Source organism: Cottoperca gobio, chromosome 6 (genome assembly GCF_900634415.1).
Source record: "Cottoperca gobio chromosome 6, fCotGob3.1, whole genome shotgun sequence".
Lineage (NCBI taxonomy): Eukaryota > Metazoa > Chordata > Actinopteri > Perciformes > Bovichtidae > Cottoperca > Cottoperca gobio.
Genome location: NC_041360.1, coordinates 24,518,307 through 24,545,958, shown reverse-complemented (window position 1 = coordinate 24,545,958; position 27,652 = coordinate 24,518,307). Strand labels below are relative to the sequence as shown.

Genomic DNA, 27,652 nt, shown 5'->3' with positions numbered 1-27,652 from the left:
CTTGAAATTGTTCCCTTGGCACTGCTCCAGCAGTTCAATACATATTTTTCAAATAGCAAATACTCCTAAATATGTAACTGTATCTTTCCTTACCTTTATCTCGTGGTGTGTGCAGTTCAATGTTAAACACGCAGTACATAACAAACAGACAGATAATGGAGAATAGGATGATATCTTTCACTCTCAAAGTGAAGTCGACCTGTTGATGCATGATTCAAGGACACCACAAGGAGGAAGTCTTTATCTGTAATTTAATTTACAGTTTAATTATTTAGTTTCAACTGGTTTGAAAACATTGGGGAAATATATAATAGAGGTGTATTAAATAATTTTAGATTGGGAGAAAAATATTGCATAGAGCATGTTTTTCATCTACCATTCGACCCATACTGTTAGGGGGGAATATAAGACTTAATATGCATAACTGATGTACTCACAAAATCCCAGATTGGCATTTTAATGTTCCGATTATCTGCTGAGGGAGAGGCAGCTCCCACATGCAGCTGATCTTGCTGACTTGTGTATATCTGCCAATACTAAGACTAGACGAAATGCTGGAGGGGTACAAAACAAATTCATGGACAGTGTTTAATTAATAAATGAAAGATGGTTAGTGCTTTGAGTTTTCAGCTTAAGAAACTCTAATTATTATTTAGAGAATCAACCACTGATACACACGATGTCAAGACGAAACAGACTCTTTGCAACAGTTAGCAACTTTTAGCAGTCATCTGGGATCCAAACAGTTTTTCCATTCATTCCAAGTCAAATGAGCGATTATAAAAGCATGGGCTACAACCGAGGCGTTTAACAGCACAATTAAATTCCAATGGCCTAGTATCTATTGAGCAATTAACCTTTGGTAAGCCAATTATTATTTAGTATGTGATGACAAAAGTTAGTCCTAGAGGAGCCATGTCCTGTTTTAATAGATGGTCTTATGCCCTATAAAAGATAGAAATGTGGACCCATTTTAGTGCCCTATTAGCTTAGCTCCGCTGAAACACTGCCAACTTGCTTCAGCCATGAGTATTGATTAATTGGCACAGAACAGTCTCACTGTCTGGGTTGGCGAGAAGGAGAGAACAAATGGATGAAAATGGATTAAGCCGATTTAGGAAAAGTCAGGGTGTCCAATCTGCTGAGAGCTGGTGTAAGGGACAGGATGCAGAGCAAGGTCTCTTCGATGGTCCACGTGGAGCCTGTAGCAAAGCACCTCTCTCACCTGCAAGGTCTGCAGAACCAGCTGCCCGTCGAGTGCCATCCTGTTGCTATCAGGAAAGGTTTCCAAGGCAACTTGCATCAAGTCACCCAAATCCACTCTCCACTGCCGTGTATTCTCTCCCTTACAATCATTCCAGAGGTTTGACAGCTAACCGTACAGCCCATCTATTCACACAGCGTTGTGTAAATATATAATGCTTTAACTGCCATCAGAGCACACTTAGTCATTTGAAAGACATTGTAAATTACGTTGTTGATTTGTCACTGGAGGGTCATTTGTCATTTTCGTTGTGACTTCAACAATCTGGTCAATTCCCAGCCCGTTATAGCCCTCGTGGAACATGGAGCAGCTCAGCCATAAATTTATCACAGGCAATGCCATTACCTTTAGCTTGACGGCCCTCAAGCAACAGCAGTGCAATAATAGAGAATAGATTTTATCCCGTATGGAGCCAAGGCTTTTGCTTGTGCTTTATTTCCCCCTTCCAGCCTCCAAGATAAAGGAGAAAATAAGGTAGCCACTGAAGTGTTATACCCACCTTAATGAAAGGTTTTTAACTGACACTGGTATTGGCTCAGGAGCCCCAGGAGCATGCCTGTATATCAGAAGCTGTGTCATAAATGAAGATCAACAATCCTGTTAACTTTCCCTTACACTAACCTGAAGGAAAACCAAATCAAGCACCACATTGATGAGTCTTATAATTACATTTTCTGCTGTGATACGATGATTCTCCAGTGAGATCATAGAAGAGATGATGAAACGCCTCAGATAATGAAAATGTTGTATCTCATGATGTTCTTCGGCGGCTCACACCATCTCTTGCAAGTGATGGGAACTCGGGTTTTCGGATATAAAGAGACAAAGTCAGTGATTGATTTTGATACCGCCTCCTAATTCGGCTTGTAGATCGATAGTAAAAATGCAGGCTGATCAATAGTTCCCTTGGGGAACCATGTAGCAAAGTCAGTGTCTACTTGAGATGCATTGTGTGTGAGATATATTGATATGAACGCTCATTTCCTGTGTACCACCAACGCTACGGTGACGGTATGAGCTGTTAATGAAAAAATCAGCAGGGCTTGTCAACTGTCATCACGAACCAAATGAGGCCGTCAGAGGGGAGGGAGGAGGGGACTTAATAAAGCACAAATTTCTCTTTACACAAATGTGAAGCCTGATCATAAAAAAAAATTATAATGCTCCCATTTCTTTCTTGAAGAATTAGCACTGAGCTCTGTCAGCACCAATAGGAAATCCTATCAGAATGTTAATGTGAAATTGTTAAGGCACACATTTTTCTGCCAACACAAATTACGACATCTAAGCTGGATTAGGACACATCCTTTCATTACTCTATTTGATTTTTTTACTTCCTTTTTTCTCGTGCTTACATTTTTAGGCTGGCTTGCTAAAGGGCTTTAGATATGCAGTGATTAGACGATAGTGGCGAAACAAACTCTGCTTCCCAGGACTGTTTTTAATTCTTTTTAAAAGGGAAATTTAAGGGTAGATTGCTACCATCTCGAAACATTCACTCTAGCGTATTAATGTTCCTCTCATTGTTGTCTATATCTGCTGTTTTACTTATATCCCTGCTGTGCCAGATAACACAATTCAGCTGTATTTCCCCCCAAAATGATCTGAGGGTATATGTGGGGTGGAAAGAAGATGACGTCCCCACAGCCGGACCACAAAAAGGTGCACTCTCTTTCTCACACTTCTAGCCGCTTTATTAGCATAGACTCATTTGTTTCTTATTAATTATGCATTAATGTCAACCAACTAATGAAGGCAAGGTCAAGGCATTAGAAAAAAGGTTCCAGGAGTGAATGTACCCAAAGGAGCTGGAGAATTTCGTGAGAGTGAATGCTAAAATATTTCTCACATTTGGCAACTGGTCGGTGCATCCGAGTGTGGACGTCATGGGATGATGGGTGTGCTTGTTAAAGGTTGCACAGAGCTACTGGGCTCACCCTCATCACAGGGAATTTTTCCTTTCTTCCTTCTACCTCCCACACTTTTTTCTCGCGGTCTCTCTGGTCCTGAACTCAGTGCTGAGCCTTTGCTAAGAGCCCTAGCCTGAGAACAGCACGACTCCCCTCCTCCCCTACACCTCTACACCCTCATTATCGGCCACCATCTGCCCGACCTTAGCCTCACATCACTCCTTTACACCCAGCAAGCCCATCAACACTCCCCTCTCACTCTCCACTGGCACCTTGGCTCACAAGCCTGCCACAGCTGCCATCTCTCTCCGAGTAGCACATTTGTCCTCTTCGGCCATGTTGTATGCTCTGTAATCCCTCTGTCTTGAGTCCCTCTTACATGAACAAGCTGTATGTAAGCCACTCCACAAGAAACACTGATCTCTGAAGTAGTCTCCAGACTTTCTGTCAACACACTTTGATTCTTTGGAGCACCCTTTCCAGAGGTCAGATAAGGTAATGTGAAAACAATTCTTTCCTTTAAAAGATCGTCGGTCCAAGATAGTGAGAAGAAATCCAGAAACTTTCTCAGAATGCACTTTGAAGTTTTGACTACCTCAATGTATTATAGACAAACAACTTCTGAGTTAACCTCAAGCACTTCTTTCAAAAGAACATAAAAGTCAAATTTAGTCTTCAGAGTTTGAGCCTCTTCAGTCCCTGGTAAGCCACAACTGACCGAACTTCTCGGTGTCAGGAGTGTTGATGGCACAGCCAGTTTTGCTATCAGGCCTGTCTTTCTGTCTTCATGTTGTCTAAGACTTTGTCCACCCAGAGAGCTTACAGGCAGAGCCGGGAGAGAATGGTGGGCTACAGCCACTCGTCTTGACAGATAAAAAGGATTTTGTGTCTGGCAAGCCGAAGATTGTCAGCTCCAATCTCTTGAGAGAATTACAACCGGCAGTCAATGCTGGGACACTGGCTCAACAGAAAGAGCATCAGACCCAGTATATCGATGAGTAGGAGATGCCGACTCCTTCATCACGATAGCACTGTATGGTTTATTCATGGCTGACAGAGCCACGGGTACAGTTCAAGGTTCTAAGAGCTCTGTTTTTCACTGCAGAAATGGCCTTTTCGTAAACATGTCATAGAAAGATAGAAGGTAAATGTCACCAATGTTAGTGTAAAAGCATAATAATTGTAGTTTGAATTCAAAAACGGCTGGGTGACAAATCTGAGAGAACGCTTCATCATTTATGAGCTTTTTACATTTTCATCTTTCATCTAGAGAATGCCTCTTGCCTTTTTTTGCTTCCCCTTGTGTTGCCTTTGTGTCTATACCACAGCGGTAGTGGCAGAACAAAGGCTTTAATTGCGTAACTAGCTTTAACATTTAACAAATAGCATTCGCAGTTGCAACTCTTCTCTCCGGCTTGTGGGGTCCAAGTCCAGCTTTTGACCTTTACCGCTCTGAATAGAGCCCCACAGGTCACATTTCCGTCTTTGTTAAATGTCAGCAGTTAGAGTCTCAAAGCGATGCCGGCAGATAAAAGCATGTGGGCTGGATAAAAGCCATCTCTCTGCCATCGAGTACGTCACCCAGGTTGGTATTTCCTTTTATAAAAGGGGCGGGTTCTCTGTGCTCTCTAAATCAATTGCAATGAGTTGGCTGCGAGGCGTTTTGGCGTTGAGCAACATTACCAAGAGATAAGGGAGCTCAGACGTGACGAGCCATATTAACCAGCCAGCTCTCCTCCTGATTGGATCATTGCTGTGCTGCTCGCCTGCAGGAGAGAGCCCCGCTAATTGAACAGTATGCCTTTCTGTTGACAAGACTATCATTTCGACATATCACCAAGGAAAACACTCGTCTTGTTTTTCTGCCTGTGTGCCGAGGCTCCTGATGAATGTGGGCTAATTTATCTTATCTTGTGAAGTCTCAATCAAATCAAGGTTTGCTTCATGGTAATTTAGTGGAAGGAGAGGTTTGAGGGGCGGAAGGGGGGGCCGTGTAATAGAAGGGAGGTCGGGGACAGGGTTAAGTGGATCAATGTCCATTTCTTTAGACGACCCAAAACTCAGATGTTAATCTAATTTAACATGTGAAGGGGGAGGGTGCACAAAATAGAGAATGAATTACATCAGATGTCAAGGGGAACACGACTAAATAATTCAGTTACCTAAGTGTGGAATGACATTAATCGGATTGTGACTATTAATAGCACAAAGGTGAGGCGTGCATTGGTGCGTATTGCTATCAAGGGTTTACCGCAAACATTAAAAAAATATCCGCAGTAGGGTTTATTTCTGGGAGTGTCGGTTTAAGTCAGTGGTTCCCACATTTGAAAGCCTTTACACACCAAAGCAATGTCTACCAGTGACCCATCGTAACTGGTTGCACTGGGTCAGTGGGGAAGGACCAGGTCAACCAAAGAGAGATTTACTTCTACGGTTTCTGCTAATTGCATTGTGACGTTTATAACCCTTGTTCAGGGTACAGTTTATTGGCTAATGAATCTCATTCTCAAAGCATTGGTTTGTGGTAAACAGATAAATGTGACATACTGTATTTCAATTTAATTACCACTGATTGCAGGTAAAAAAATCAAGCTAGCCTAGGTTGTATTTTTTAATGAACAAAGTCAGATCTGCTGTACGGAGCACTCCCTGACTCTCTGTTGTCATCCTGCTGCTGGCTCCGTGTGTTGTTATTTATTTCGAGGCATTTTTCACTCCTAAAATTGAGATTGAAGTTAAACTGATTGAATGAACTATTCATACGAGAGCTGAGCCAACAGAACAATTGGAGGGTACATTTATTTTAATGCTGAAAGATTTGAGCTCTATTTTAAATAGTAATGGAAGGATCTGGAAGATGCATCCTTTTCTGTCATCTAGTGGCAGCCTTTAAGCTGTATATGAAAACCCACAATTGATGTATTCAAAGAAATTCTTACGTTGCGGCTGTCAGTCGGGAATGAAAGCTATCAGCAGCATCAGACAACTGTGTCCAAAGCAATGTTTCAATATTTTTGCATGCTTCGGCTCCCATATGGTGTGTTACATTTTCCTCCTTGAAGAACCCACCATGCATATTATTGTGTTCTATTTCGAGAGACTCCCCGCCACGCCGTGTGTAGAGTGAAATGTAGGGGTTTCACCAAACGTCTGTGCCCACCAGCGCCAACCACACAGCAGCTGTGACCGATAAAGCGGATTCTTTCCACCAGGGAGAAACTTGTTCTCCGCTCCCTCTCGACTCACACCCCACAGTTCCCGTCCAGTCCCCGGGCGCAAAACGTCCAACTTCTAAATGCCAACTCTGTCAGGAGTTATCGCCACTATTTCCCTAGTGAAAAATGTCAGATGGATGGTGATTTTCTGCTTTATGATTTCACAGGAGTGGTGACCGTACAGTGTGTGAGAGATACTCTGTCCCAGTTTGATAAGTGGGGCATAATAATGAAAATGGCTTTTTGAAAACCAAGGTAAAGCCTCATTTCAGCTCCGGTAGGTCAGCTGAAACGGCAAAGGACAACGTTTAGTACACTGTTATAATCATTCCTATTCATTTTATTCATCCTGATGCTCTTGGTATTGTGTGCAAACTTAATTTGTTTGCATCTTTCTGCTGGGTTGTCATACATCTAATATGAAATGTACTGGAGCCCTCCATGAGCATCCATCACGATCTGAACTGTGCTGCCTCTCATATCGTTAATTTGGGGTGTATTTCACAGCCAGCGAGACACAAATGAGAGCGCGAGCAGGCCATGGCTCAGCGCCCTTTGTCACTCTTCCTGAACAAAAGGCAATAATCGACCATGCATCTCCAATCTGAGCCTAGAATAAAACAAGGTGAGAAAATGAGCACCACGGCGCCACTGCGGGGGGGAGAAAGGATGCTCAATGACGCTCAATGACACGCCGAACACATTTAGCATCACGTTCTACAGAAATCTGTTTATGGAGAGTCAAGTCCAGCGACATTAGACCACCGAACACAGCAGCACAGTTGTCTTCTGCTGAACAGAGAGAGTCAAGTGGCCACAGAGTGGAGAGATGAAGGACGTGAGTACAGTGATTTGACTGTAGGTTGATGCAAAGTGTCACTGTCGAGGCTACTTAAAGCTGTTACAGTGAGATTTGACTGCCATTTGTCATATTTCCTTTTGAGCCATGAATGGAGCAGAGAGAAGAGGCTTACCGGATATTTTTAGACTCTCTTTGATGGCTTATTAGCTGGACTGGAACGCTTTGACTCTCTTAAAACCAAATATAAATATATCACAATGATGGCAAAGGACCAAGAATAAATCACCGTCAGTTACAGAATGGAAATGAATTGAATAAAAGCATAAAACTTGTATTAAATATTTATTAGAGGCAGATTTGTATTAATGAATATTCATATTTTATGTTCTCCTGTTGTGTGTTTATATGTTGGATGTTTTATCTGTTGTTTTGGGACAAATTGAAAATGAGCCTTTTGGCTAATTGATCAAAGTGCATTGTCCCACAGCTTGTTACGTAATGAGGTCATCGACCAACTCCAGAGACTTTAGAGCAGGCTGGGAAATAACTGGCATTAACTCCATCTGTCTGCATCCAGTGCAGAGACACTGAACGTTTGGGATGTAGCTGCCTCAAAACAAAAAGCAAATGGAAACTGACTGCAGTATGTAAAACATGCGGCTCGAAATTGATGAAGAGCGAATTATGACTTGTTTAGGGCTCGAAAGTCAAAGTTTAATACTTGGGACTCGCAAAACAATTCTTGATATTATATAACAACATTCAACACTAGCATGCTACGTTGCAAGATGCACAAATATGAAAGAGACATCTTCGTATGACAGTGCTTCCCACGCTGACAGTTGGCACGTGATATGTTCCCAGTATAAACACAATCTCCCACTGTTGCTCCCACTGGGTGTTAAAGACGGCGCAGTAGAAACATGGAAGCGTTACCAGCTGGTCTCAGATTCGATGGATCACAGACACATTCTGCCGACTTTTAGACCGACCCAGAGACCCCGTTTGTGGGGCTGTGTTGATCGTGAGTTCTCAGTAAAACTCCAGACTCTCTTATTACCTCTCATTCTGCGAGTAATGTGTGGGGAGTACAGGTCAGACTCCACAACGTGGTACCTAACCACCCGGTAACACTGCTCGCCTCAATTTTCCTTTTTCTGGGACAACCTTCCATGGCCTCTTAAACCCGCCATCCTCCCTTTTCTTTCTGCACGGCAGATGAGGATGCAGCACCAACACTCTGCCAAACACAAATGCACATGGGTTTTAAAAAAAAGCTACATTATCTCCCTGTGCCAAAAAGAACTGCGCCCACTATAGGGGTCATGAATATTTGACAAGGGCATCGTCAAAGCTTGGAGATCTTTAAGATCAACTCACTGGTCATCATGCATCTTTAATGGGGTCTGCCCCTCTTGTCCGACAGCAGGGAAAGGACCCAGAGTTTGAGAAGGTATCTGACCCTCTCCACCTCAATGAATAAGTAAAATTCAACCAGGCGGAGATCCAGTCGGCAGGTTTTGAGTCGATAACGAGTTGATTTGTTTTCTTCTGAAAGCAGCATTGTTCACAAGCTACCGATTCCCCCTCAAATGTGATCCATCTCTCAACACTTTTCACCGAGCATCGACACAGCTTGGCTCTTAGCCCGACCACATTCTGTTTCTCCTTTCAGCGTTTCCAAGCAGCAAACTCTGAAAGGTGCATTTCATGGTGCAATAAAAAAGAAATTAGTTTCTGCCTGCACTGAGCTTCTGTTTATGAGCTTCCCATGAATATCTTCCATCTAAATGTGTGTCCATTTTAAAAGCAGCTTCCTCCAATAGAGGAATTAAACGTGATTTTCCTGTAATATTCATTGGGTACAATAATGTTAACTTTGCACTTCTGCACGTGTAACACTAACCTGTGTACTGTGCAGCAAGTTAAAAGGTACATTTTCTTTACATCAAACATTGATAACCTTATTTCTCACAAACACAATCCGTTCCATTGCCTGCATGTCATCAAACAAATAAACAATAATGTTTTCCAAATGGCTTTGTTGTACAACATACCCGCTTATTAAACTGGCATCTCATTAGAAGCATCGAGCAGCCGTTTTACATGAGATTAATTGGGTTTTTTGAAAGCACTTTCTCTTCATTATCATTCTGTCTTGCAAATGGATTCACTGCGAAGGCAATGCATATTCATTTTACAGGAAGCTTGAAAATTGTTCGGGACTGAGCCAAAGGTGGAGCCCGGCTGGTGTGCCGACTGACGCTGAATAACAAACACGAGCGCCTCTGCTCTGGAGGTGAACAAGAACGGCTGTGTCTGTGGAATATATTCGGAAAGCTGCCGAAAGCACGACTCTCACCTTCAGTGAAGATAACGTAGTTAACGCGTCTAAGCCTGCAAAATTAATTAGTATTAAGTCTGACCTGTTTATAAGTCGTATTTATTATTAAAAGCATTTAAATGCTACATAATCAAACGTGCAGACTGAAAGCGGTGAACAGGATGTATGTGTTTTTATTGCCCACGCTGCCAGGTGAAGATTTGGATGCAAGGCATCCTCTTGGCTACCTCTTCCACTCTAGTGGCATTAATATTGCACACAGACAAGCTTTTACTGGATTCTGATTTGCTATTTCAAAAGGTAGGAGGAAATGTGCAGCGTACTCTCTTGATAGAGTGGTCTAGTTGCACTTTCATGAAATGAGGATTCTCTCTCTTTTCTTTCTTTGACAGACTATTTTGTATGTGTAATGTGTATATTTCAACATCAGAGGAGCCCACTTGGTTGAAAGCCTGCCTGAGGCTGGGAACCAAACAAAAAGTTTTCCTTTTTGCCAAGTTATGGACTCTTTTACCTGAGGCAAGATGAAGTACTTCAAAGGCGAAGGGCATCCTTTGTCAGCATCTCAAACTGACAGCAGCAGATCCATCTCGAGAGTAATTGCAGACAACCGCTATTCAAAAGAAACGGTCCCTTTGGCTACACATCCAAAAAAAACAAGAGGCTCAATTTCACCGAGGTGTAAAACACAGACAGATCCTTCATTAGCGTCAGCGGGGTTAATGATGGATCTATCATCGGGAGGGAAAACATTAGTGGAGACTTTGTTTTCAAAATAGAGTAATTATAAACATGTCTGCATTTAATTGGACAGTGGACTAATTGACATACCAGCATGCAGCAGTGATTACACGTGTGTAGCACGAGAAGATATGTAACACGCGTTCTTTCCCTTCAACCTAAGTCTAATAGGTTTTCTGCGGGACGAGAAGGCAGAATCAGACCTGGGAAATTAGCCAATGTCATCTTTGTGGAGACGTTCTTAGTCTTTAGCTCTGAGCATAAATGTCACTGAACAGTAAAACACTCGTTAATTAAAGTGTAATTGTATTATAGTTGGTTCGGTGCCTCATTTAGTTCCATCTGATTATAGCAATAAACTGCCACCGCGGCTTCGGATACAAGTGATAGAAAGAAGCTTCATATACACTGACTGAAAGCCTTTGTGTTATTATGTAACCATAAATCGCATCACCCTGCATCACACAGGGCACCTGGCTGAGGCCCAGTGCAGCCACTGCCCTTTATTGTTGGCCATTAAGCAGCTTCACAAGAAGAGATGGAGGTTGAAGGTGTGATTAAAAAGACTTTTCTTGCCCCATAGAACAAATTGCCTATAATACATGTGCAGGCGGTTGATAGAGTTAAGGATTGATAACAGTAACTCAACAATGCTCTTGAGTTCTGCAGCAGAAATTATCCACATTTCTTTAAAACATTCCCAATCTCAATACTCGGAGATAGGAGGAAAACTGTAATAAGTGCAGTGAAGAAATTGCTCAGTTGCAGCATCATTAAAGGTTTGCAGAGATTGGAATATCATTTTTACGAGAACCTGGGAGCCTATTTCTGTCATCACAAATGCCACAGTGTTTTGCATAAGCAAGGTTATGAAACAATAGGCTGATGATGGGAAAACTCAAGGTCTGAGCAATGACCGCAGGAATTTGCTGAACACTCTGTAATGTTGCTGTGGCACAAACAGGGTCGTTAAGGTTGAATAAGTACACGCTTAAGTCGCAGAATAGCTAACTAATATAGACTGTGTGCTCTTGGAGACTCATGGGAGGCCAGACGCAACGCACACAGATGTAGGGGAGAACATGGACTGCACTTTATCATTTTGTTGGCGGTGGTGCTGGAACATATACATTTTAAAGAACGCTGTCAGTCTTTCATCCATGATTACCAAAGGAGAAGCTCACTCGGCCTGCCCAGTCAGGGGTATTGGAGATAAACGTCTTTTAGTGATTGGCCGTCCCACACATCTCTCATCAAATATTCATGCTGGAGACTTGGGAGAGTATCCTATATCCCCGCATCCTCGGGAAGTCTCCCATCAGTCTAGCGCCGGGACAGGTAGTCAATGTCTCAGCGAAGAGCCGCCTCCAGAAGCACGGCAGGAAACACACGGGCTTCTCCTCTGAGGTATCGTGCTGCACATTTAAATCTCTGCCTGTTGCTCGTTCCGCTGCGTTCGGGAGGGAAGAATGCGTGATCTCTAGGATTGAGAAGATTGCTTTTGAAGTATAAAACTTTAAAGATTGCGGATTCTTTAAACACTACTGCGATGCACTTGACATTTTAAACTCAGTGCTAATACAGCTGTTAAAGATTTGTACAGTTTTCAATCTTTTTTCATTCGAGCATGATGGGACTATTCCAAATGTGTTGTTGCTTTTTAAAGTGTCTCCGTGCTGATTGTGTTATATTGACTTATAGTGAGCTTAAAACCTTCAAACAAGTTGCTGTGATGATGCTCATCTACAAACTAATGCTGCTGTGGTTGAGAGGGAACTGCAGCTACACTAAGCTACAGCCTTGTTCTAATACTATAGTTATTTAGAGCGGCATTAATCCGTGTTCAGGCACGTGGAGAACTCTAAAACCAGACAACAGACACACTATTGCGTTATAAAGAAGCTATGCTGATATACTGAATGTCATTCTAATATTTAATCTCCTTTTGGCTGAGAAAAACAACTTTTTTCACAAGCTAATCAACAGCTAGCTTTGTGCTACCAAATGTCATTTAATCGACTATACATAAAAATACTATAAGACTTTATATAAGCAACATAAATGAACATCACATGTCCATAATGAGCAGGGAGCAGCAACATGCTTATCATTAACTGTGACATTATATGGGACCGATAGTAACTCCACCAGGTGATATGTTACACATTATAGACATGGCTCAGTCCCATTATTAAACACATGAATCTCAGTGGGACTCCAGGAGACACTAGTCCTGCGAGCAAAGAGAGCTTACAGGTTATTGGCACATTGAATCACAGCTGCAAGCCCATCTTAACATTTCGGTCATATATATATATATATATGTGTTAAGAGATCATTCAGTGCACCAGCTGTACAAACAGCCACCTGATGACATGACCTTTAGGATGTATCAACTAGCTAGATTAGTTACTCAATACGCACAATTTTAAATTCAGATTTCCCAAATAATGATACTTGACTTAAAAAATGGAGGCAGCACCTTTAAAATGACCTGAGTACTTTCAGTTATTGCTCGACCCAGTTGGGCGATTTCACATTCAGCTCTTTGGCTGTCTGCTCTCTGCTTGACCACAAAGCTAATTCCCTAAGAGCACTTCAACGTATGCGCTGTCATACTGGGTGAAACTGGGCCATCTTATTGTGTCTCCGCTCCTCATTTCAGCACGAAGCCTCTTGAAAAGCCTGACAGTGCCCCGTCCTCCCCTGCACTAAATGTGTAGGGAGGAGATAGTGCATTCTCATGTTATCTGCCACCGGCCTCTTGCCCCTTCAGCCATTTTCTCATTTCACAGATTTGACCAGGAGGTGACCTTGGGTTTTTTAAGTGCTTTTAAGGCAGAGCCAAGTCTCCTGTTCCTTTTTCCTTCCTCACAAATGGAGACAGAGAGAGACGGAGAGGGAGAGGGGATTTCTTTCCAGCCTTTTCTTCAATGGCCTCTTCCCCCCCCTCTTTTTTTGTTCATCCTCTCTCATGCCCTCAGCCCCTGTCCAGTTTTTTTTTGTGGAGTAGACAGTGATGACAGGCTGCTAAATCCAATGGCTCTGTGCTTTTAATGTAGAAAATGGCCTCAAGGGAGCAGCAGCATATGTTTATGACACATGACGTCAGGCACAGAGGGCAGTCGGGAAGACGCACGCTCTATTAGCCGAGTCAAATAAAACAAAGAATTAATTGAATATCTTTTTCGCCCTAGAGAGTACTTGACAATATTCAAATACTAATCATCTCGTGTCTCAGATGTAGGTAATCATTTATATAACCGGCCGCAGCTTCACAAGCTCACACAAGGGGATGGGGAGGAAGTGAAGCCCATGTGCATGTGTGCAGGGAGTGTACACACGTCAAGTGTGTTTTCTAGTGGAAATAAGCAGGCAGCATCGCAGTCCTCCATCGCCATCCCTCCCAAGTGCACCCCTGGCAGAGCGCTAATCTGGGTCAAAGTGCTAACTGCTTAGAAGGGCCGTGGAGACGCTCGGCCACATGTGAATCATTTCTCACGCCTCCCGTCCTCATTATGCTGGAACACTTGGAACGGTAAAAGGTTTTTGTGTGTTTTGTTGTTTGCCTCTAACCTTAAACATAAACACCCAGACAACAGAAACCTCCTTTTCACATCCAGACTGTCAGCGACGCTTCCCATCACTGCGGCGAGTCCCAGAGCCTCTCAGCTTCTCCGTGTCGAGCAAGCACGGCGTGTGTTGTGTGCATCGACACATCGAGCTCTGTGATTGCAGTTTGTGTTCCGTGATAAATGCAGTTCTTCCTTTTATACCACTGATGTGACGCTAAAGATCGGCTGTCCAGAGATAGCAAGAGTCCATTCCCAGGTATAAAGCATTCCTTTTCCTTTCCTTCCAAGTAAATAGAAATCAAATAGGGGGGGGGGGCTCTTTACAATCACATTTCAATAATGGTCCAGGCTGGATGATCTGGGCGATTGTTCTGCAGTGGACACAGGGCCACAGCCGCTTGTTCTAAATGTTTTGATGCTTGATTGCTCTGAAGGTAGCATCAACGGGTGGCGCCTGCTCAGTGTTTCACGGCGATGCACTCCAGTTTACACCACCTGTGCTATTGCTGCTCTGGAAAAACACAAGCAGTAATGCTGATGAATGGAAAAGCTTTGTTGACGTCTCCAACACATCCTGGAAGGAGAACAAGGCAACGTCCTCTCACTCAGAGAGCAGAGAAACACGAGGCCGCTGAATAGAGAAGGCTGTTTGGCTGTGCTTGGAAATGTTCTGGTTTCAGAAGCCTGATAAGCCGACTGGCTGAGACCATTTGGGTTTGTTTTTTTCATGCTCCAAGGCCTTATGGGAGAACAGCTGGATGTGCCGTTGTCACCGGACTGCTTGTTTCTCCCTCGAGGGCCACGTTTGTGATAGCGGTGGCAGTTGGTGGTGGCGGCGCGGGGAGGGTGGAGCACTTGGACAGTGTGTCCGTGGGGAATGCATCTCATTCAGAACACACACACACACACACACACACACACACACACACACACACACACACACTCTGCCTTCTACCGCAACCTCCACGACACCTCCTCCTCCCATTAGAATGAGTGAGCTCAAGCTGCTGATAGCGGTGACAGGCCCAGCACAGGGGAGGCGAGAGGGGGAGGTGGTGCTGCTGCGGCGGCGGCGGCGTACATCTGTTCGGATCCTCGGTGCAGCCGTCTGTCCTCCGAAAGTTTGACGCAGCTGGGCTCTGTAAAGCACGCCAGGTCTGGGACCGTTTTATGATCAGAGAAACCACTTGACAGATTACAGACGCCAAGAAAGAAAGTGAGAAAAATAAAAGTTTGCGTTGTCGCCTCAATATAACATGATGACTCCCTTTGAAAGATTACCTCGGTGGAGATGACATGTCAGCCACCTCAGACATGATCGACTGTTGTGACACGCAGGAATTACACGGTGGATCTCCCAGTAACACGGCTTTCAGGCTTTAATTTACCACACAGTGCGTTTACAACACCCTCGCCGACAATCCCCCGTCGCATCCCAATAATTAAGATCCTTTCCGTGTTTCTGTACGGGCCGTGGATGTCTGACAAGGGTCGCTAAGTCTTTGTAGATGGTAGATTCCTTTGTCTGGCAGGCTGTAAGAATTTAGTAATTGGTAAACTGTTTGACCAATTTGAATTATTAACAAAACAGCCATTTCATATTAAAGGGATTTATTATTCCGCCCTGCGCCACAATTTTGTTATCAACAAAAGCCTTTGTTGCTCGAGGCTTTTTATCGTGAAAGAAAATCCATTGAAAGTGGCTAAAGGCCTGACACAAAGCAACTGCTGAATCCCTGCAAATCTGCAGGCTTAATTGATTATTTGTGCAGAGCTGTATATCTGCAAGGTGCAGGATACCCGGGGGAAATAATGTAAAACAGATAACAAGATGAAATGAGGGAGAATTGCTTTCTGCTCCCCATTTTATTCATCTTTTCCCCTTTTTCTCATTCACAATGTGTTTCCCATCTACGTTTTCCCATTACAGAAACGCAGCTTCACATTGTAAAAATGGCGTGGCCTAAATCGAAAGTTGAGGGTTGATTCACGCAGGCTAAGAAAAGTGTTTGTTAAGAGGTTATTTTGATTTCTGAATACCACGCGGAGGAACTCCTTGTTGTGTGAACCTCAGATTCCCAAAGGAGACGGGTTTTTTTCTCACTTCCCTGACGGCGTTCAAAGGAATTCATTAATTACGCTGTTACTGTACACACACTTTTTAAAAAAGCAATCTATTCAGATTCAGGTGTTCGGGCGTCGCTGCTCAGCCGAGGCATCCTGACTTTCCGGTTTCACTTTTGTGGCAATAACTTTAAAAAGGCAACAACCTTGGGAAGATGGGATGTGAAATTCGACTCATGTTTGTGGCATGTTAGTGCCGCTCTGCTCAATCCTTTACCCTTTTTTCCCATTTACTCTGCTCTTCCCTCCACTTTCACAACACTCCAAAACAAACAGTGGTATTGTTGGCATGCAGGAGGATTGCTTCCACTCTGGAGCAATCAAGCCATTACGAATGGGGAGGCAATGGAAGGCCTTTTGTTTTTGTTTTTTTTGCTGTGATATAGAATTCTTGGCATTAGGTTACACATCAGGCCAGACCATAATTGCCTTCTCCTCACTGGGGAGCTCCTTGTTTTCCATTTGAAGTCTGCCTCTGTCAGATTTCACCATTAGAGGGGAGGGGGTGTAGCAGGGGAGAGGAAGACAATTCCTGGATCAGTCATCTCATATGAGCTGCCAGAGAAACATGGAGGACGTTGAGGATGAATCCAGAGATAGCTTGCCAAGGTACTTTCTGCCGGGAACAAAGGAACAAATATTGCTCGTATAAAAACTACGTCCAACTGTATCTGGTGTTTAAACGATTACATGATTAATCCATTAATTATTCATCACATGTGGGATTACACAGTTTGTTTATGAATATATTTAGATTTTTGGATTAATGGCAAAACAAGTAGTTTGATTAAACAAATTATAATATATAGATTGATGTTGAAAGTAACCATTAGTAACAACATTGCGCTCTTTTCTCTGCAGGAATTGAATGATGGTGTTACCATTTCCAAGCCCTGAATTCTAAGCTCCTAATTGAACATGGCACTTTGTGGAAACATCATTTTGTCATTATACTAGTGTGCAGCTCTTCACGTAAATGTCCAGTTCCCTTGTTGCTGGTTTTCGCTCCCTTGTGTTCTAATGTGTCTGCACAGCAACATAATAACCCTCAGCTCGCTGTGACGTCAACGATCGATGGGCAGAAGATTTCCAGCTGAGAGCCATTTCCAAACCCCCAAGGCACTAGTCCTGGTGTGATACTACCAGGTTTCCTTAGAGACCTTTTGGGCATATTGTCTGTCTTTTCTCTTCCAGGAGCAACTGTAGCAACGATCACAAAGGACTTCTGTTTCCCAGCTGGTTTGTTACACTCGAAAATGGGTGAAAAAATAATATAAAATGACAACAAATAGCAGAGAATATTCCATTTAAAAAGTACAATGCTTGAGAAATCTTGATCAAACAAAATGAAAACTTTATTGAATTTGTGAAGTCCTTTCGGTCGCCAAGCTCCCTTTATGTCACGGGATTTAACCTCTTACTGACGGCACGGTTTTCAAGAGGAGTTTGGGACAAACAGTTGATACGAGTTAAGTGCACAGTGTGTTGCAAGCAGAGAGTCAGTGGTGTGGTTTATTTGGTCCACACACAGACACACACACACACACACACACACACACACACACACACACACACACACACACAAACACACACACACAGTGCATAATGGATATTTAACAGCCCCAGCCTGCTGGAAGTGTGCTGTGTCCTGGAATGGTGCTGGGGACATCTGAGGGAGTGTGTGACTGCCAGGATGACACACCCATTAAAACACACTTAGTCCATTTCACTGCTGCAGTTCCACTCTGGATTCATGCCACAAGAATGAACACAACAACATATACAGTACTGTGTATGTCTCTTGTTAATGGATGCTGGCAGTGAATCCATACCATCGTCCGTGTATGTACCTTTTTCTAGCATATTTCGAAAATATACAGTCTGACTGATACAGACTGGAAATAGAGACGATGATGTTTTAGGTGTTCTGCCGTGCATCTCAGTCACAGTTAAATCTAGGCTAGGAGAAGTGAGCATGTTTCCCAGCTGCGCCTTTGGCAGGATAAGCATCTCATACCCTTCCTGCTCTGAGCTCGTACTGAATTATTGAAATCAGAGAGGCTCCTCGCTTTGTCTTGTATCATCAGAAGAGACACCCAAAACTCCAATCTGAGAGATCAACTCCCCTCTAACACGAAGTACAGAAGTGGTTTAATTGTAGCTCTCCCACTGGATCTTGCAAAGAATACCATTTAGTTGTTTTTGTAGGTCAGGAGTCTCAACATAGCTTATGTTTGTGCAAAAGGAAAGAGCTGCTGGCTGAGTTCTCACCAAAGGAGTCGAGGCAGGCGCTGAGAAGCCGGAGTTACCTGAACCGTGGCGTCGGGAGGACTCTTGTACTTGTAGCCGCCATCAGTTGAGATTCCTGCAAAGTGGCTCTAATGATTCTTCTCATCATCATGCTGCACGCAGCTTTCTCCAGCAGAACTCTGCAATTTAGTGGAGACACGCCACACATATAATGGAGACAATGCAACATATTCTGCTTTGACCTGTATGTGTTGTGCAGACACATTGTTGGAAACACAAAGAAGGATAGAATGTCTTTATTGTTACAGATATAAAACGCTTGACTCGTTGCATTGCATGATATTCTCATGTTGTATTTAGAGAATATCAGCTTTTGTCATCTAATAGAAGATGTGTCAAACTGTTTAAGCAGAAGACGAGCTCTTGGAACCCATTGGCTATCGATAAGACAACGATTTAGCCTCTGGGGCTAACGGCCAATATTTAAGGGGTTCCAGCGTCTAACCGGGCCAAGACTTCTTCTGTGCGCCTGTCATTGTTTACAGTGACAGTTAGAGACGTGAGAATGGAGAAAGTCGGAGTTGAGAGACGATGTCTACGACCGGATCGTATAGAGATAAATAAAAAGCAAAATTGCCGTCAGACGATAGCCTGTTGGGTTCTGAGATTGCATTTGGCCCAATGGGTTCCGCCTCTTTTACTCTCTACTGATAACCTGCATGCAACCAATGCCTGGTCAAACAGGACTGCAAACAGAAACTAGATGCATCCGATACCAACATCATATCCTGCTGCCTGCAGATTAAGCATTCATGTGCAGATATCTGTTCATAGTGCAGCCCGAGGGTAACATGGAGTTAGCCAATAAGACATCAGAGTTAATGTAAGACAGCCAACACGAAATGCCAGCCGGTGAAATGTTTTGTAATAGTGTGCTCCATAGGATTGTTTTCTTGTTTTCGGACTCCTTTCTTGATTTAATTAAATTGTTCAATTATGGGCTACCAACATTTGAACTTTTGAATAAACAAATAAAACACATTGCATTCAATAGCATGTGTATTTCTATCTCACACACATGATGTTCAGACATTAAGCAGTTCACAGCTGAAGCAGATTCTTACATCTCCTGTAGGTAGTGATGCTCATTAGGTTTGTTATACTGTAAGCAGAAATAACTGATAAATATGGTAATCGCCGGCCACATTAAATCACACCCGGTCGAAGATTGCACGGAACAGCCCGCCGTGGATGGATATGTTAAATTCAGTTTTCAAGTGTTGCACAAAGAGGTATTGACTAGCCGAATCCCAAGTGAGGCTGACTCCTGGTGCGAGTGATCGATGTGTGTGTGGTCATTGAACTGAGCTTAGAGGTAGTTTGTATTCTATTAGGCATCTCTGGGGTTTTGCAGCCGTGGAACAAAAGCACATGCTGATGCCTAATTGCTGGCAAAGAAAAGACCAAACGCCATTGTTACATCTGTAGGCTGTTCCATGTGCTGCTGCTGCTGCTGCTGCTGCTGCTGTTCGTTGGCTCTTCGTCCCTCCGTCAGTCTCAGTCGTACAGTTGCTATGAGGAGGCGCCAATCCTGTGGTGACTGATGCATAATGATGTTCTAACTGAAAGCTGTATATGTGTTAGCTTTGCTTATAAGCCTCCTGATAGATGTGCGCTCAGCTGTCAGCATCGACTTTGTGATGTCTTAGTTTTATCTGTGTTGGGGACAGGGAAACACTCCACAGGTCATTTATTAACACGTTAAAGTGCTATAAATCAATTTACTGGGTGACTTTATGGGTTTCTGTGCTTAGCTTCTGACAGCCAATAAGAAATGCCATTTACCAATGATTTGTGTCCCCGTATAATATTCATTACCGACAGGGGGATGGGAAGAAAAGGAAATATACATGTACCTAACAAAACATCAGTCTTTATTATCATAAGCTTCTCAAAGGTAATAATAAGATTATACAGGCGCACAATAGACTATTCTGTTTTTAGTTGAGTTGTTTATAAGAAAAAGCTCCAACAAAACATCCAGTTAATTTTTTTATGGAAGCTTTTAAAGGCGCATGAAAGCTGAATGTATGTTTACCAGTTTAAAACTACTGCACGAGCAGCAAATACAAAACTGGTTCCAGCATCTAGGAGGAAAACATTTGTTTCTATGAATCTGTACATTTATTAGGTTTTTGGACTTTTGGTCAAGAAAAAACAGGAAATTTGAACGTTTTCTTTGGCTCTGGGAATTTTTTTTATATATATATAAATGATTGAAAAAATCAAAATATTAATAATATAAATTAATCTATTAATTTATATTATTAATATTTTGATTTTTTCAAGTATTTATTCTCTCCTTGAAAAATAGATTTTTAATCTCAATGAGACATATCCTGGTAAAATAAAGGTTATAAATAAATACTTATTTTAATTTATTTCTTTTATTATTTTTGTCTTCTATGGACCACAAAACTGAAACAAAGTGAACTGAAATTAAACAAAAAATTATATTTTTCTCTTGAGTGATGGTGGTCTGTGGAAGAAAAATGCTAATTTTCACAACAAAGATGAGTAAGCTAGCTCAGTGGTTCCCAAATGGTGTGGCACACTGTTCTTTAACGGTACTTTGTCCTACACACTTATTTCACAATATAGAAACAATAGATCTTATATGCTTTGGCCTAAATATAAATAAAACAATCATTAAAAAATCTGTCGAAGCGAATCCGTTTTAGCCATTTGCGCATGGCGGGAAATATTAGCGTGTGACACATCAAAGGCTCTCTGCTAGTGCGAAGGAGACTAGCTTCTTACAAGGACGAAATAAATGTTCACAGAGTGATATGAACACAGGTGTGCCTTGAGATTTTGTCTTGGTCTTTGGTGTGCCTTGGCCACAGAAGGTTTGGGAACCCCTGAGCTAGCTGATAGGAGCAAACAGACGCATCTCATTTTGCCCATCGTAGCATAAAGAACCACCATCGAACAAAGCACCACCCTATCAGCTGCATCACATACCAGTAGTGGGGGATGTGTTGAACAAATTCAGCTCCCAAGTGGTTCATATTTGTTATTGTTATTAGTGAAGAAATATTTGCTTTGCATCAGTAATCCATTGTTTGACATCCTTTGTGTCCTGCGGTGCCTTTAGCTTCCACCTCAAGTCATTTGAATCAATCAGCCGGGAGATTTGGTGAAACTCCATCACACATCATTACAATTCTGTTGAAGAATTATTAGAACGTGGAAGATAATCACGTCATACATGGACGATTGGTCCTAAAATTAATTCCCCCCCGCTATCTTTTGATGCCTGATAAAAAGGCTAATTATTGGCTTGCAGCGTCTCGGGCGGACGACTTTCAAAGCCGCTCTGACGTGTTGTGTCTGATGTGCTTCTCGTGCAGATCCCAGTGAGAGCTTGCGCAGCATGCGGCTGGTGTGGAAATCCCTGGACAAGATGAGGTGTCTGAGGAAACGCTCCACGATCCCCTTCCTCGGCTTCCTCATCACCTTCCTCCTCTTCCTCAACCTCTACATCGAAGATGGCTACGTCCTGGTTAGTACATTGTGTGTTCTTGTATTTGTTTAATGCATCCACGTTGTCTTGTTTATAAAGAAACATGTTTAAATGTTCATAACGCGGACCCGAGTCGAAATCATCCTGACAATTTATTTCTTATTCATGACGCCATCAAAACTTAGTGATTTGTTGTTTGAATTATTAAGCGGTAGTTCACATATTCAGCTCTCTGGTGCTCTTCTCAACTTCATCTGCTGGGCGAAGCAAACAGCCTGAAGGGGTTTTAAGATTCCTTTTGTCTCCAAACATCCAGGGTCAGCTCCGTCACGTCAAATACATATTGTCTCAAGTTTGAACAGAGTGTTAAAGACAAGTTCAAGAAAATCAAAGTCGTCCTCTCGTTTGAATTATTCAAATTATTCCCAGTTGAAACGACTTCCTTGTCCCTTTTTTCCTTAACCCTAACCTAACCCTCTCAACCCTTTTTTCTGCAGCAGTAGTGGCAGCTTGAATATGTTGTTCTGTTCTCTATTGTTCATAATGCTAAGTGATTTTTGCTTTTCATGTTGTGTTCCAGGAAGGAGATAAGAGGCAGCTCAGGGAAACGTCCGTCCACCCTTCGAGCTCAGAGCGATACGTTCACACCTTCAGAGACCTGAGTAATTCCTCTGGAACCATTAATGTCACGTATCGTTATCTCGCTGGTACCCCATTGAACCGCAAGAGTAAGTTTAGTGTTTGTTTAAAGAGAAATTTACATCATGAGCTTGGGGGGGAGTTACAGTAAGTCACACAGTGGTCGTGAACACGAGCTGAGAAGAAGAACTAAAACTTAAAAATCTGTGACGTGGGGATTTAAAGCTCGGCAATAAATTGCAACTACTCCAAAATTAAACCATACGCACTCCTCTCCTCAAGTATAACATGATTTAACTTTTGACATTTGAGGTCCGAGTCACACGATCTTTACCAGGACTGTTTAAATTAATTCATCATTAATATTCCTGATTGAAAACAACACAATAATAACTTTCTGGAGCTTTTGGCGACAGCTCAGTCTTCATTCGTGGGTGGGCTTTGCTGTATTGGACTTGGGTGGGTCTGTATGTGGGAACATCAGCTGATGAAGACTGTGAGATGTGGTTGAAAGCATCATGATAATATAAAATGCTAATTTTTGTTCACAGAGTATCTCACCATTGGACTTTCATCAGTGAAAAGAAAAAGAGGAAACTACCTTCTGGAGACGATCAAGTCCATCTTCGATCAGTCCAGTTACGAGGAGCTCAAAGAGATTGTGGTCGTGGTCCACCTGGCAGACTTTGACCTGGCCTGGTGTGAGAACCTGGTGCAGGAAATCACCAGGAAGTTTGCCCACCACATCATAGCCGGACGCCTCCTGGTGATCCAGGCCCCCGAGGAGTACTACCCATCTCTGGACGGCTTGAAAAGGAACTACAACGACCCGGAGGACCGCGTCCGTTTCCGCTCCAAGCAGAACGTGGACTACGCTTTCCTCCTCAACTTCTGCACGAACCTCTCTCACTTCTACATGATGTTAGAGGACGACGTGCGCTGCTCCAGGAACTTCCTGACGGCGCTGAAGAAGGTGATCACCTCCAGAGAAGGTTCCTACTGGGTGATGCTGGAGTTCTCCAAGCTGGGCTACATCGGGAAGCTGTACCACTCCAGAGACCTGCCACGTCTGGCTCATTTCCTCCTCATGTTCTACCAGGAAATGCCCTGCGACTGGCTCCTCATCCACTTCAGGGGGCTTCTGGCCCAGAAGGACGTGATCCGCTTCAAGCCCTCGCTGTTCCAGCACATGGGCTACTACTCCTCTTACAAAGGAGCCGAGAACAAGCTGAAGGACGACGACTTCGAGGAAGACTCCGTAGACATTCCTGACAACCCTCCTGCCAGCCTTTACACAAACATCAACGTCTTTGAAAACTATGACGCCACCAAGGCTTACAGCACTGTGGATGAATATTTCTGGGGGAAGCCTCCGTCCACCGGAGATTTCTTTGTCATAGTCTTTAACAAATCTACCAAAATTAGTAAAATTAAGATTTCTACTGGTTCTGACGACCGTCTGAATGACATTCTCCACCACGGAGCTCTAGAGGTCGGGGAGAAACTGGTTGGAACTAAAAAAGGGAAACAGTGTTCCTCTTATATCACATTAGGGGAGTTTAAAAATGGCAACATTGAGGTTCAAGACGTAGACCACAAAATTGCCTTTGACATTGAGTGTGTTCGTGTTGTGGTGACAGCCAGTCAGAAAGAATGGCTCATTATTAGAAGTATAAGTTTATGGACTACACAACCCCCCAGCCAATAAAGACTATACACAAAGACTCTTAGTATGTCGTAGTGGCAAAGGTTTTTATTTAAAATGTGTGTATTTATTCACTTTGTATGTATTTATTGATACTCATTTTGATTGCCAAATCAATCTATAGTTTTTTATACTTGCAAGTTGTTATCTTAGTACTCATGTTCCCAGTCGGGACTGTTCAGCTGACCTCAGTATCCATCAACGTATGTTTTCTGAAATGCTCCATAAGCCTTTATTTATTTCAGATTTCCAAAGCTGTCCTTGCGCCATAATTCAGTATTATGTTTTACCAACTTTAAGGGATATAATCATATGTTATGTTATTGTTTTTACAACATTCTCATGTACAAATCCTATGAAAAGACCAAATCCAACAATGAATTCATCCCTAACAAGTCTGTATCTTCTACGTGCCATAGAGCTCCATTGTTGTCCAGAAACTATTAAAATCAGTGAGCCACAGCGTTTCATTGGTCACGTGTTGCAGTACTTCATTACAATAAACCTGGTCACTGTAGTTCATTTGGAGTCAGTCCCTTATACGTGCTGTAAATACGAATGTGTAATAATCCACACCTTAAAATGTTCTTTTTGTTAAATGTACGCTTGTGGTTGAGAGTCATACACATAAACTGCTGAGAGATTCACACATTTCAGTTTTTTGTCTTTTCATGGGATTTGTTACCAAACATAAACACACCAGCCTTACCATGCAACGCTTCGAAGCTAAATGTAGTTGGAGTTATGAAGGTGTCTTGTTTCACACATTTAAAGAGCATCACAGTAAAACACGTTTTCATCATTTGAAATCAGAAATCTCTTCAGAAAAGGTGAAGAATGAAGACGAGTCTTACTTAGGGAGCAGCGTACTACTCGTTTAATACATTTGTGTTAATTGTATTGCAATGGACCACTGACCGTTGCACACAAAGGATAGTTAATATGAAGTGTAACTAAATTCTTTTTAGAAATGGGTTCTCCTTGAAAATATCGTCCAATTAAAGCTATTGTGTCTTCTTCAATTTCTCATGCCTGATATTAAGCCTGCAAATGTCTCTCTGAGATTCCTCTCTGAGAATGTCCTCATTTGGCTCTTAATTATTTCCCTCCTTGAAAACCCACCAGGAAAGTATCAGAGGTCATTTGTTTGTCTTTAATATTCCTCATGTCACACCTAACTTTATCCAGTTTCCAATATCCTTTCCCACTTTTATAATCTTCCTCATTTAGTTTGAGGCGAGCGTGTGAGTGGGCTGAGCTCTCTCGCAGGCGCTGTACAGTGTGTTCCATCAGGGCTGCTGACAGGAGAACAATGTTTGTTTTCACCCATCTTCTCCAAGAGCTGAGATTAGATTGCACAGTGAAGAATGAGCAAGGTCTGCTCTTAGGTCTTTTCTGTTTTTTTTCACCACAGCACAATTTTCCCCCAGTAAATTGGTCTGTGTTTGCCTCACTCTCTACACCAGCAAAACAACATCTCCCCTGAAGCTATAGGATCTCAATTCGCTCTTTCCACAATGTTGCGCTCTCACAACTCCAATGTTTCTGCTCCTACATGGTTGCCTCTCTGTGATCTTTGCTCTCGCTCCACGCAGTCTGCTGCTGCTTTGGAGAAAGTTGCATCGGCTTTCCTTTGAAGATCCTTTTTAAATTCTCCACCTTGCTTTATGTTGTTTAACGGCAAACGAGAATTAACGCTGCACATGTTAACTCGTGATCACAACGGCGCTCCGGGCGATTCAGAGCAGTGCTTTGAAAATAACCTTTTTCCCCGTGTTCATGTATTTACGAGCTGTCGATGAGTAATGTTCAGTGACAGATTTGTGTCTACGTTGAAATGGCATCAGAAAATCTCACCAATGCAATAAAGAGGTAAATGTTTACACGACACTGACGTTCCTTAGGAACACGAGGTGGAGGCAGATCGTCATTAAGCATGCTGCGACCGTTTTGTGAAGCTTTGTTCAGTTCCGCTGTCGCGTCGGCCACCTGTTCTGTGTTTTCCCTAAAGGTCTTGTTCAGTGTCGCAGTTCGAGACCTTTCACAGATTGGCTTGTACCGCCACCTCAGCAAATCCCCCATGTGCTATCTGAAATGAAATTAGAATGCCCACCGCCACCGCCACAATATAGCTTATTGTTTTTCCTCAGCATTTCCCTTGGAAAGCCACTATTCATTTTGGTGAATGATTCCGTGACCTGCATGGATCAGGTCCTCGGAGGCGATCTCCCTTGAACGGACGATGCTCAGAAACAACAATCTACATTGTGTGGTATTCTCCACGACGCACACAGCCTAGTATTACCTGCTTATGAGCTATAAACACATGATGTCACCGCGGGGCAGTTAGCTGTTTTACAAGTGTAATGGATGGCTTTGATACGCCTCGTGCCCAAATAGAGCAATCGTGTTGAGGCTGATATTTCTGCAGGAGAAATTGCTGTCTGATCTTTATTTGAAATAAGACGCCAGCCAAAACAAGCTGCACGCTGCAGATTTATGGACAGATTTACATCTTGGGGATAACAACAAAAGCTGCATAAATTCCTCAACTGGATGTCAGCAAACTGCTGCGCTCAGCATTCTTTGCTATTGGTAGAAATGTTTTGAAACTACAATCCATACGAGGGCGTTGAGTGAGCAGTATGCACAGGATCAGTTGTTTCACTTACTGCTAAAGGTTCTTTACAACTAATAAATCCTAATCTTCGCTGTCCATTCGAAGGTTTGTGGATCACTTGCAGGAACTGTCTAAGTTTGTCTAATTATATTGTCTGCGAGGGTCCGATTCCCCAAAAGCTCCAAGCAGGTGATGAGTGTGAATATGACGTGTGGAATAGTTGTTTGACGTGTGAGCTGTCTTCCAGTGGAGCATGTACAAAGTGCATGAACAAACATTTTCAGTGGATAAAACAACTCCTTTTTGTTTTGTACTGTCAGGATCTATGAATTATCGTCCAGCTTCTGCTCATGAAATTGTACCGGGTGTGTACGTAGAAGCCCCCCCCCCCCCGATGCTACCTTCCAACAGGAGTCCACATGTGCTGTATATTGTGAAGTGTAGCGAGTGTGTTAGGATGTTGTTTCCGTGTCTGTTTTACTTTCCATCGTTCTCTAAATGGTACTGTATTGTAAGATGACATATATTTTTTTACACGTATCATTTCAAATGTTTTATTGTAAATATTGTATTCAAAAATGAAATTAGATTAAACGAATGAATGCCAACTGTTGTGGTGCATTGACTGCTGAGACAGAGCAGCGTGCGAGAGAGCACAACATATTACTATTCACACGACCCTGAATCACAAATGTCGTCCCTCTGCCTTCGCCTGAACATGTTTTTGTTTCACTGTTAAAAATGTTTTTGAATAAAAGTAGAAAAAAATGCATAAATCTAACATTTTAAAGGGTAAAGAAATACATAACTGACACTTCCTGGAAACCTGCAGCGAGAGCAACACTGTCTGACTCGGAGCATGCTGTAGCCAAAAGCATAAGCCATACATTATTCCTTTCAATATTCATATGCTTTTTAACTGCATACCTAATTAGAG

General features: G+C 42.7%; 1 protein-coding gene across 4 annotated transcripts in view; it reads left to right on the top strand.

The window, feature by feature from the left end:
• mgat4c (mgat4 family member C) overlaps window positions 1-27,323 on the top strand; it is an 85,383-nt gene extending 58,060 nt beyond the window's left edge. For all 4 annotated transcript variants that reach the window (XM_029434603.1, XM_029434600.1, XM_029434602.1 and 1 more), the window contains 3 exons: window positions 21,639-21,790; window positions 22,332-22,479; window positions 22,942-27,323. In XM_029434603.1, coding sequence (XP_029290463.1) covers window positions 21,662-21,790; window positions 22,332-22,479; window positions 22,942-24,098 — 1,434 coding nt within the window. In that variant the 5' untranslated portion in view covers window positions 21,639-21,661 and the 3' untranslated portion in view covers window positions 24,099-27,323. The remainder of the gene's footprint in view (window positions 1-21,638; window positions 21,791-22,331; window positions 22,480-22,941) is intronic.
• Window positions 27,324-27,652: the final 329 nt, after the last annotated feature.